The 12082-nt window shown below is 48.3% G+C and overlaps 1 protein-coding gene and 1 pseudogene across 1 annotated transcript; both read left to right on the forward strand.

Moving 5' to 3' along the window:
- The first annotated feature begins 5073 nt into the window (after positions 1–5073).
- Positions 5074–7021, forward strand: LOC125514640 (Cystathionine beta-synthase (CBS) protein). The gene is made up of 3 exons (XM_048679980.2): positions 5074–5849; positions 5947–6286; positions 6378–7021. Exons 1-3 carry the CDS (start codon positions 5329–5331, stop codon positions 6831–6833), a joined length of 1317 nt encoding a protein of 438 aa, XP_048535937.1. The 5' UTR covers positions 5074–5328; the 3' UTR covers positions 6834–7021.
- A 3381-nt stretch (positions 7022–10402) lies between these two features.
- LOC147964337 (uncharacterized) lies at positions 10403–11245 on the forward strand (annotated as a pseudogene).
- The last annotated feature ends 837 nt before the right edge of the window (positions 11246–12082 follow it).

Raw genomic sequence — 12082 nt, forward strand, 5'->3', positions numbered from 1 at the left:
CGGGGGCAAGGGGCACCCCATAGACACACAAGTTGATCCACGTGATCATATTCTTAGCCGTGTGCGGTGCCCCCTTCCACCATAATCCTCGATAATATTGTAGCGGTGCTTAGGCGAAGCCCTGCGACGGTAGTACATCAAGATTGTCACCACGCCGTCATGCTGACGGAACTCTTCCCCGACACTTTGCTGGATCGGAGTCCGGGGATCGTCATCGAGCTGAACGTGTGCTAGAACTCGGAGGTGCCGTAGTTTCGGTGCTTGATCGGTCGGGCCATGAAGACGTACGACTACATCAACCGCGTTGTGCTAACGCTTCCGCTGTCGGTCTACAAGGGTACGTAGATCACACTCTTCCCTCGTTGCTATGCATCACCATGATCTTGCGTGTGCGTAGGAATTTTTTTGAAATTACTACGTTCCCCAACACTTAACCGCCCAAACACCATTGCTCTTGCCACCCTTTTGTTTTACTCGATAGCCGTTGGCGCTCCCAACAGTGCACCGCTCGACTCCTCCCCCCACCCCACCCCCACCCCCGGCAGGCCGGTAGGGTTTCATACCTGTTGGAGAGGATGCTGAAGTCCCTTTCCCCCATTTGCATGAGGTAGCTCAAAGCTTGTATTGAACGCTCGTCGGCGGTGGGTACCTCGACGGTTGTGGCGGTCAGAACTTCCTCTGCGGTGATGTGGACTTCCCTAGCTTTGAGGTTGGGGTTTGTGATGGACATTGCGGCCTCCTCACCGTGAGCGTCTTCTTCGGCTCTGGCGGCACTTGCTCTACCCGAGGAGGCAAACAATGCAAGTTTTTTATCCGTACACGCTTCTTAGGTGTAGATTGCGCGACGAAAGTGAAGATTGCATAGGAGGTTAGGTTTTTTAGGACGGTTCGCGGCGATTTCTTCTCCACCTCCAACAACACTGGTAAGATCCCATGGGATTGGATAAGCGGGTACAGTATTTCAATTTTGTAGATTACATTGATTCACATATTAGATTATATTAAACATGCCACATTTCTAGGCTCTTCACTTCCATGGATTAGATCATGCCAAGGTTGTTCACTGTCATGAATTAAATCGTGCTAATGTGCACTATGCATGTCTTTGTAGGTCCATGGTTGTGCACTGCTTTGTTCATGTGCTTGCGGACTACTTTTGTTTATGTTCTTCAGTGTGCTCCAATGTAGGATCATAGCAGTGGAGGAACATAGCAATTTAGGATCATAGTTATGCTTCATTGTGTTGGTACACTGCTTTGTGTATGTACTTCAATGTAGGGTCATAGATATATTGGATCATAGCAATGTAGCATCATAAATACGCTTCATTGTGATTGTGCATTGCTTTGTTCATGTGCTTCATTGTAGGATCATATATATATGCTCAATTGTGCTTGTGCACTTCCTTTGGTTGATTCTACTATGATACTCATCTATGTCTGCTTAAGTGACAAGGCGATAAAGATCAAATGGAACGTCGTGGGGGTGGCTACCATCCACTGGGCGACTTCAAGGATGTGCTCCCTTGCAACCAGTGGGGACTGGGTGACAGGAGGCGGTGACGTTGCCTCTACAAAGCATGACCACAAACCCAAGCTTGGGCACAAGGTGGAGGCGACAAGGGTGGCATGCCATTTCTATGTCTAGATGGACGAGAACGATGTTTACATGCTTCTCGCCCCGAAAATATTCTAGAATACACTCAGGGAGTAGATCCACACCCCTCCTTCCTTGTTCCATGCCGGTGACTGCCTATCGATATTGTGAGCAATGGATGCTGGTCACCGAGTTTGGCAACCATGTGGCATTGGGGCGAAACTGGAGTGAGTTCAGCCGCAAGCACCAAAGGATACCCAGTGACATCATCATGTTGAAGCTGACGGGTTGGGCTTAGAGGTCAAAGTCTTCGACCGCATAAACTTGACTATCAAGCGGCACAACGGCATTAAGCATGCCTAGGTGGTGGAACGTTGTCAAGGTCCGAAGTAAGTAGTAGTAGTAGTAGTAGTAGTAGTAGTAGTAGTAGTAGTAGTAGTAGTAGTAGTAGTAGTAGTAGTAGTATTAGTGTCGTGGTGAACTGTACATTTTGGTGTTGGTTAGGGGCATGGGATACCCAAAACTTATTGTTTTGATAAGGTGTTTCAACCCCTGATGTTAATAAGTGTGCAGTGGCATGAGATGCCCAACACAAATACCCCTAATCATTATGATGTTATGTGCTTATGTTGTTAGATGCTAATATTGTTATGTGCTCGTTAGTGTGCTACATATGGGTGGAAAGGTCATCATGTTTGAAAGGGGTGATTAGAACACCCCATTGCACACAATTAAACATTTTAGCTTTGCATCTGCTCATCTAGAAACCACAGATGCAGGTGACCAAACACCATGCGGAAATATGACCAGTTATTCGGTACAGGCTACCGAACGCAGTAGAACATGGCCCAAGCTGTGTTTCAACTCATGCAGGCCCAAGCGGCCCATAGATGCAGGAGGCATAAGATCGATACAATCTATCAATCACGCCCCAAGTGGATCAATAGCAGGATCCAGGCCCGTCTTTGGTGAGGTGAGGATTCTTGTAGGATGATGAAAGGTTTGTCAACCTCTTAAGACTTGGAGAAATTTGGCCACGCACTCAGGCTTACGTGGCTATGGATGCGTTGTGTTAGTCATTAGGCAAGCCCTAGCATGGCTCTGCTTTCCTATTCTATGGACCTCGCAATATTTGCATCAGCCACTATGGTGGCAATTGGGGATCGATGCACCGCGAGCTTCTGAAGGGATGCATGGCTATGTTTGACATGGTACCTACTAGAAGTAAGGGGTGCCTTGCCCTGCCCATTTTATCTGTTCTTGTTGTGGAGTTATTTCTTTCTGTTATGCTTGCTATACACATCAAAAAGTATTTCTATCATAAAAATACTAACCACCGGAATACCAACAACTTCATCATCTAGGAAAAAATGGTGTTTTACTGTTTAAACCTAAATTATTCGTCATGAAACAACAGGGATAATGTCATGCATACGATGATCTATGGAACTGGCAAAGGTCCCTTTGCGGTTTGACTGTGGGGATCGACGAGCACAAAGAGCAGAATCAGCAATCCACACAAGCGATTTACTTAGGTTTCGGCCACCGTGAAGTGTAAAACCCTACTACTGCTTTGGTGTATTGGAAGTGTTTGAGATCAATTTACAAAGGAGCGCAACTTGCCGGGAAGGATGCATGGGAAGTGTAGCTACGCGGGTAAATGAGCAAAGTGTCGACCTTTGTAAAGGTAGCCATGAGCCTCCTTTTATAGTTTAAGGGGTCACCACAATGGCAATTTGGTGATTACATGATGTGAATAGTGGCTACAGGGCTATCATACCTAACCCTGCCGGATTAGGACAAAAGCATTAAATGCGCCATGAGGTGCCATGCTGGTGATGATCTCCGGCAAGAGGGGTCTCTCCTTCTGTGTCGTTTGTTCAGCTACCTCGTATTATCACGCCTCTGGGACGGGTGTCATTAAAGTTGATTCTTCGGCGGTGAGCTGACACGTGCCCAGATAGAGCTCACCAAACAGCATGCCCACTCGACGCCTATTTGATAAGTGACGGGCTGGTCGCTGAGGTGGAGTGGTGGACAAGTAGTGGGAGCTTGCCGGGTCTTCGCTTGTCGGTGTGTAGCTTGCCGGCAACCAAGGTCTTGATCTTCAGTACTAACTTAGTATTTCTCGATCACCTACCTTGAGGTCTTCTTCATAGTTTTGCCAACCAAGTCTTGTATCTTGCTTGGAGCTGTCCTTCGGCAAGCCCTGCCGTCGGGAAGGCTACAACTGCATGTGCACAAGTCAGGGGTACTAAAGCACCCCTACTTTAGTACACCGATAGATAATGAATCAACTTGAACACAAATCCCTCAAAAATGCATATCATGGAGGGGAGATGCCTTGTTCGTTTTAAAGCCATTGTTCTTTCAGAGGCCAAGAGGTATTCCTCTTTCCAAAATAAATACCATCCTTAATCAGCCCCGCGTAAGAACAAACGTTCAAGTGTGGGGACCGTGTCCGTGGGATCCCCTTTGTATGGTAGCCAGTAGTATCATCTATCGTCGTTAATACATGAGGAGAGGATGACAAGGAGGCTGTCCGGAGGCAGAGGTGCCACATCATTATTCTTTGCCTTTTATCGATCAAATGCTAGAAATATTATCAAACTAGCGCCTCCAAATAGTCACTTTTGTTGTCTTGATGGTTATTTTGGTTAAAATACATGTGTTTCCCGAGGATCGTTACTTTTACTTGTCCTTTTGGTTGTACACAATGAAATGGACACTATTTTTTCTGCCATGGATGTCTTTTTTCTACTGATTGGGACGCTCATTTTCACTTTCAGCTCTAAGTGGTTTTCCTAGAATAGAAAGTGATCACACCCCTTTTTGTTGGATACTGGTGCTAGGAGGGTTAACTCCTAGAGAATGTTTGAGAAATGGTGGCTTAATCACCCTAATTTTATAACAAGGTCATAATGTTTGGAATGCCCACACATTTGGTACTTCAACCTTAAGATCTAGCAGAATAAAACTATACTTCTTAGGAAGAAAACTATTGAATATGATAACCTTAAAGATTTTTTTTCTGCAGAAGAAAAAGTTAGATGACCCTTAAGATGAATAGTATCAAAAGTGAATTGGATAGTATCTGGCATAATGAGAAGGCCGCCTCCATGCTTTGGCCAAACATAGGCACAGAAAAAACCACTTGCTTATGTCGAATGTTGATAATGATATATTTTATATTCCACTAGAGATATGCTTTCCTTTTCTAAAAAAAGAGATACTCCCTTCATTCCAAAATATAATGCGCCCACGCTTTCTGAGGTCCAACTTTGACCATAAATTTAACCAACGAGACCAACTGCGGCGGGAGAAAAAATTATATAATTAAAAACTTCTTTCGAATACGAATTCACTGATATAACTTTTGCTCTCGTCGCAATCGGTTTTGGTGGTTAAATTTACGGTCAAAGTTGAAGCACGTAGATAAAGGAAGCACTACATTGTGAAATGAAGGGAGTATGCTTGATGTGGCTACTCCCTTCTACAGCGAAACTTTAGACGTGGTGGTCGGTGGCTCGCTACACCACGTTGCTTTCCACACGGCAGCTAGGCAGGCGATGCAGCCTCGCTGCTCGCCACGTACACCCTCACTCGAAACACCCGATCCGGAGGCATTAAAAACTCGTGTCGGACAGACGCTGATCTCCACATTTCCTCACTCCAGTGCTGGTGCAGTGAACTACTACCACGACCTCCAAAAAATACTTTCAGAATTGGCAAATGGCGCAGCTGAGAGCGTTCGCCGACGAGCAGCAGCAAGAAGCGCTGCACGGCCACGGCGGCGACAGCAACAGCAACAAGAAGGCGCGCGCGGGCCTGTGCGGCGTGCTCCGGGAGCGCAAGGTGGTGGAGCTGGCGCGCGCCAAGCGCCGGCTGGTGGAGGTCCCCTACACGGCGACGCTGGCCAACGCGGCCAACGCGCTCCTCGCCGGCCGCGTCTCCGCCGCCACCGTGGCCGCGCCGCCGGGCCACTGGATCGGGGCCGGCGGCTCCTTGATCGTCGAGTCCGACCCCGCCACCGGCGCCGCCCGCAAGCACTACATCGGCATGGTCAACATGCTCGACATCCTCACCCACATCGCTGAGACCGGCCACGACGACGACGCCGACGCCACCGCCGTCGAGGATGGCGGTGGCTCGCCGCCGGTCGACCTCGACCGCCGCATGTCCGTGCCGGTGTCCTCCGTCATCGGCCACTCCTTGGAGGGCCTCACCCTGTGGACGCTCCACCCAAACACGAGGTACTTATTGAGTACCGCTTTAATTCCTCGCGAAATTCAGATCATATAACTGAACCGGCACACATTGCTGACTTGTTGTGATTAACTGCGATTCAAGCTTGCTGGACTGCATGGAGACGTTCAGCAAGGGCGTGCACCGCGCGCTGGTGCCGCTGGAGAGCTCGGCGGACAACGTGGTGGCGGTGGAGCTGGTGGAGTCGGCGCCGGTGTACAGGATGCTCACCCAGATGGACGTGGTGAGGTTCCTGCGCGCGCACGGCGCGGAGCTCGGCGGCGTCCTGTCGCGCACCGTCCGTGAGCTCGGCGCGGCGAGCGAGGCCGTGCTCGCGGTGGCGAGCCGCACCAAGGTCATCGAGGCCATTAGGACGATGCGGGCGGCGTCGCTCACGGCCGTGCCCGTCGTCGACGCCCCCGTCGACGCCTACATCCTGCAGGACGTAAGACGTGCCGCTCCTTCCTCCTGCATGTCGCTCCGTTCGTTCTGTTCGTGTTCATCAACCTGACACGGCTTCTCTGTTTGTCCGGCAGGGGAGAGGGAAGAAGGTGGTGGAGACGTTCTCGGCGACGGACCTGCGCGACTGCCCGGTGGCGCAGCTGCGGTCGTGGCTGGGGGCCAGCGTGGCGGAGTTCAAGGACAAGGTGGCCGAGTACCGGCGCGAAGGCAGCAGGCCCCTCGACGCGGCGGCCGGCGTCCAATCCCCAGACGAAGGCGACACCAACACCGCCGTGGACGCCGGCACCGGCAACGAAGAAGAGAAGCCGCCGCGGCCGCGGGAGATGGTGACGTGCTCCTTCGAGAGCACGCTCGGGGAGGTGATCGAGAAGGCGGCGGCGAGCCACGTGCACCGGCTGTGGGTGGTCGACGACGAGGGGGAGGAGGAGGGGATGCTGCGCGGGGTGGTGTCGCTGACCGACGTGCTCCGGGTGGTCAGGGAGGCCGCCATCGGCGAGGACATGGAGCTCCACGGCATCGTGTCGTCCTAGAGGAACATTTAGCGGTGTGCTTCCGACGGGGGGCGGGCGTGTTTCGTTTTGTGTCCCACACTGCCCATGCCGCGCGTCTTTTGCTAGAACTGTCGTGTAGTGTAACGTGTCTCGGTTTTAGATTGTTTCAGCCAGACTTTGCCACTAGCATAACTTTTTGGTGCTTTCCTCTTTGTGTTTTTATAAAAGCCTTTCAACTGGATGTAACCTTAATTTCTCAATTAACCAATCAAATTTTCGGCAAGAAGGATTCGAATCGTTTATCTGGATACCTCTTCTTTTGGTGGAATGCTAAAAAAATTGCATGGCAATGCGTGTTTCATTTACAAAAACGCCACACCATCTTGATACCGTTCATTTCAAACCCGACGCAACACGTTCCACCGAGCCGTTTCGTTTTTTCTGTCGCTGATGTGTGAGCCATCGCTCTACGTCAGCCTCGCTCGAACCGTCTCCCTCACTCCTCCCCCTCACCTGAGCAATGCTACACCTACGTATTGCTCCACGTTCGCCTCGCTCGAACTGTCTCCCCCACTCCTTTCCCCTCCCCTGAGCAATGCTACACCTACGTAACAATCATACGTAAACTAAAACTAATAATGCTACACCTACGTAACAATCATATGTAAACTAAAACTAATCTAATAGCTTAGGCGTAAACTAAAACTAATAATGCTACACCTACGTAACAATCATACATAAACTAAAACTAATCTAATAGCTTAGGTGGATTTTTTCTGTTGAAGGAGATTAGGGGAGGGGACCCATCCAGCTGAAATCAGGAGGGCAAAGAGATTAGTAGTTAGTTAAGTTACGTAATAACACGTAGGATATTACGTAAGTGTAGCATTTTTGCCCCTCCCTCATGCCCCCTCACCCGAGCAATGCTACACCTACGTAGCAATCATACGTAAACTAACCTAATAGCTCAGGTGGCTTTTTTTTGTTGGAGGAGATTAGGGAAGAGGGCCCACCAGCTGAAAACAGGAGGGCAGAGGAATTAGTAGTTAGTTAAGTTACGTAACAGCATGTAAGATATTACGTAAATGTAGCATTTTTGCCCCTCCCCCCTCCCCCCTCCCCCGAGCAATGCTACACCTAGGTAGCAATCATATGTAAACTAACCTAATATCTTAGGTGGCTTTTTTCTGTTGGAGGAGATTAGGGGAGGGAGCCCACCCAGCTGAAATCAGGAGGGCAGAGGGATTAGTAGTTAGTTAAGTTACGTAACAGCACGTAGGATATTACGTAAGTATAGCATTTTTGCCCCTCCCCCCTCCCCCCTCCTCCGAGCAATGCTACACCTACGTAGCAATCATACGTAAACTAACCTAATAGCTTAGGTGGCTTTTTTCTGTTGGAGGAGATTAGGGGAGGGGGCCCACCCAGCTGAAATCAGGGGGGCAGAGGGATTAGTAGTTAGTTAAGTTACGTAACAGCACGTAGGATATTATGTAAGTGTAGCATTTTTTCCCCTCCCCCATGCGCGACTTAACTTTCCCCTCCCCACCACTGCCTCAATTCATTTGTAACCGCGCTTCCGCTCTGCCCGCGCTCTCTCTCCATCGACAGCGAGCGGCGGCGCCTTCTCCGCCCGATTCTCGGCGCTAGTGTTCTGCTTCACCGGTGGGTCTCGACTCAATCCGCCTCAATAGTTTGTGCTCTGTTTCTCGACGGCGTTAGTGGCGGGATGTTCGTTGGGTTGGTCGCAGGTTAGAACAGACCCCTCCCCCATGCGCGACTTAACTTTCCCCTCCCCCACCACTGCCTCAATTCATTTGTGACCACGCTTCCCCTCCGCCTGCGCTCTCTCTCCATCGACAGCGAGCGGGGGCGCCTTCTCCGGCCGATTCTCGGCGCTAGTGTTCTGCTTCACCGGTGGGTCTCGACTCAATCCGCCTCAATAGTTTGTGCTCTGTTTCTCGACGCCGTTAGTGGCGGGATGTTCGTTGGGTTGGTCGTAGGTTAGAACAGACCCCCTCCCCCATGCGTGACTTAACTTTCCCCTCCCCCACCACTGCCTCAATTCATTTGTAACCGCGCTTCCGCTCCGCCCCGCGCTCTCTCTCCATCGATAGCGAGCGGCGGCGCCTTCTCCGGCTAATTCTCGGCGCTAGTGTTCTGCTTCACCGGTGGGTCTCGACTCAATCCGCCTCAATAGTTTGTGCTCTGTTTCTCAATGCCGTTAGTGGCTGGATGTTTGTTGGGTTGGTCGCAGGTTAGAACAGACCCCCTCCCCCATGCGCGACTTAACTTTCCCCTCCCCCACCACTGCCTCAATTCATTTGTAACCGCGCTTCCGCTCCGCCCCCGCTCTCTCTCCATCGACAGCGAGCGGCGGGGCCTTCTCCGGCCGATTCTCGGCGCTAGTGTTCTGCTTCACCGGTGGGTCTCGACTCAATCCGCCTCAATAGTTTGTGCTCTATTTCTCGACGCCGTTAGTGGCGGGATGCTCGTTGGGTTGGTTGCAGGTTAGAACAGACCCCCTCCCCCATGCGCGACTTAACTTTCCCCTCCCCATCACTGCCTCAATTCATTTGTAACCGTGCTTCCGCTCTGCCCGCGCTCTCTCTCCATCGACAGCGAGCGGCGGCGCCTTCTCCGACCGATTCTCGGCGCTAGTGTTCTGCTTCATCGGTGGGTCTCGACTCAATCCGCCTCAATAGTTTGTGCTCTGTTTCTCGACGCCGTTAGTGGCGGGATGTTCGTTGGGTTGGTCGCAGGTTAGAACAGATGAGGAATCCACCTAATACGTTCAATTCGTGATGCAGTTGCTATTTGTTAGCCCCTGTTTCGCATGCACATCGTTTTACTATGTAATTTTCCATTTTTGATTTCGTGAGTAGTTATCGTTATTTTTGAACTGATCCCCTCTGCTACACGTTTCGATTCTGATTTCTAGGGTTTTCTTTAGATGCAAAACCACTATGTATCCATTCATGATTTACCGCCGTTATCCTATGATGATTTCTGCCGTTATTTTGGTCGCCGGTAGGGTTTGGTGCGGGGATTTTACAACGAGTCTCCTCACTCTGTATCTATGTTGGGCTCCGTTTTATCATGCTCTGTTCATGCTCTTATGGTTGCAGTGAAGGCATTGAATTACCACCTATATAATTAGGTTGCTGGTGAGAATCTCATATTGTTTGTGTGTTTTATGTGCATCTCATCTCGTTTTGTGTTTACGCTGTCATGATGGATTGTTTGTTCTAGCACTATCAGTGGTGTCTTGTTTCATGATGTATTTTGTTCAACTTTTGTGTTTCTAACTGATGGATGTGCCATTATTTAACTTACCTGAACTTGACTTGTGAATATTACCATCAGTGATGTTAATAATTTATCAGGAGTCCACCATAAAATTTATCATGTCGCTGAATTTTTAATACTTAGGCTGTGATGTCCAATATATGTGTTTGTGTGTAAGTTGTTGCCATCCCTAATTTTCATAAGTTATCTTGCTCGATACATACATTTTATCAGTGTTTCATAAGCAAAAAAAATCAGGTATTCAATATCTAGTAGAAGCATAGATGTTGTTATTTAGTTTTCGTCCTTCTCTGTTGTGGATGAGTTATCTTGTTGTATGTTCACAAGTTACCAATGTATCATAAGAATATGTGTGTGACTATTAATTCAGCAGCTATGCATCCTTTATGCTCACTTTTTTCCTCTTTGTTATTCTTGTGTGTCAGGTCACAATGCCAAGGAAGCGCAAATTAGATGATGACTTTGAGGAGGTGAATCCCTTAAAGAAGCATAAGCCTCCCGCAGATCGCAACATGGCTTCTCCTAGTGCTCTTGTGACTGCCTGTAAGGACATGTCAGATGAGAGAATGTCCGCGATTGATGACATGGATTTCACTAGTCTGCGGAATATCAAGTGTGATAATCTGTTCAATCGGCTTTCTCAATGGCTTGCTGGTCTATATGACCCTGATTCCCGTGAGGTCGTTGTACCTGGTCGCAGAAGATTACCGGCCAATGAAAATTCTGTGCATCATATAATGGGTGTGCCCCAAGGTGATATTGCGATGGATTTCAAGGTTCCTACAGATGCACAACTTGAGCTTGCGGGAGATCTTTTTGGTGATCTTGGACTTGCTCATAAAACTGTGGATGTATTAAATCTTATCTTGAGCACTAACCGGCATGATGAAAATTTCAAGCACTTGTGGCTTGTGCTTGCTGCCAGCACTGTTATGGCGCCGACGACTTCTAACAAGATCAACACCAGATGATATCCTATGTTGGTAAGCACATCTGGCTATCTTTCTAGTTCACACTTTTTTATCTCTTTTTTTTACCTAGTAACATTTTTGCTTTTTAGTCTGATGATTATGCACATATGCACTTGATAACTTTCCCTGATTTGGAGTGTGGTAATTTATGTCCCTTTGATTTTTTTATGATCTGAAGTGTGGTAATTATGTAGTAATGCACCTGATAACTCTAAACCGAGGCAAATTCAGGTGCCTAATTCGAAATTGTACTTCAAACCATACGAAATACCATTAAAGCTTTCAGGACAGAGATCTTTGTAAATCACCTTTTACATAGCACTGGTCTAGCTCTGTAAGCAAGTACTACTCTATGGTTCTGTTGGTGCATATACATCTAAGGAACATGAATTAAAGCAGTTTATTTCTATAGCATGGATCCTTTCATTTGAAGTAGAGATGCACATGAATTTTAGCTATTGCATGTGAGGATAGGCGTTGGGCTTGGGGACGCAAGGTAAGGAAATACCTCAGGCTGTAGTGGATACGCCGGGTCGCCGGCATCAATTTCGTGGCCTGGCCACAGACTATCCCACCATGATCCGGGTGACCACTGTGAGCACCATAGGTACCTAGATGACAAGAGAGGTGGAGGGCCGACCTGACCAACATGCAACAATAAGAAAACAATTTACTACCTTTAGAATAAATTTAGAAAGAACCAAGAAGAATGAAAACCAACAACAGTTGGCATTGCAAGGAAAGAAAATTCTGGTGATCATTTAAGAAACATGACACTCACATTTTAGTCAAATTCAACTTGGAAGAAGCTGAGAGCAATCGTTCCTAAAAGTGAAATGTCATACTCGCTAAGATTTGAATTGCCCAATAGGATCTATATTTCAATGGAACCAACGACCCTAATAACATTTCTTAAAACAACAATTATAAATGAAAAGATATCATTTCTCTGAAATGACAATTTAGAACCAAGATCTCAAAGATGTACAGTTTGGCTACACATTAGAC

This window comes from Triticum urartu, chromosome 6A (genome assembly GCF_056163025.1).
Source record: "Triticum urartu cultivar PI428250 chromosome 6A, HENAU_Tu73, whole genome shotgun sequence".
NCBI classification, from domain to species: Eukaryota; Viridiplantae; Streptophyta; class Magnoliopsida; order Poales; family Poaceae; genus Triticum; species Triticum urartu.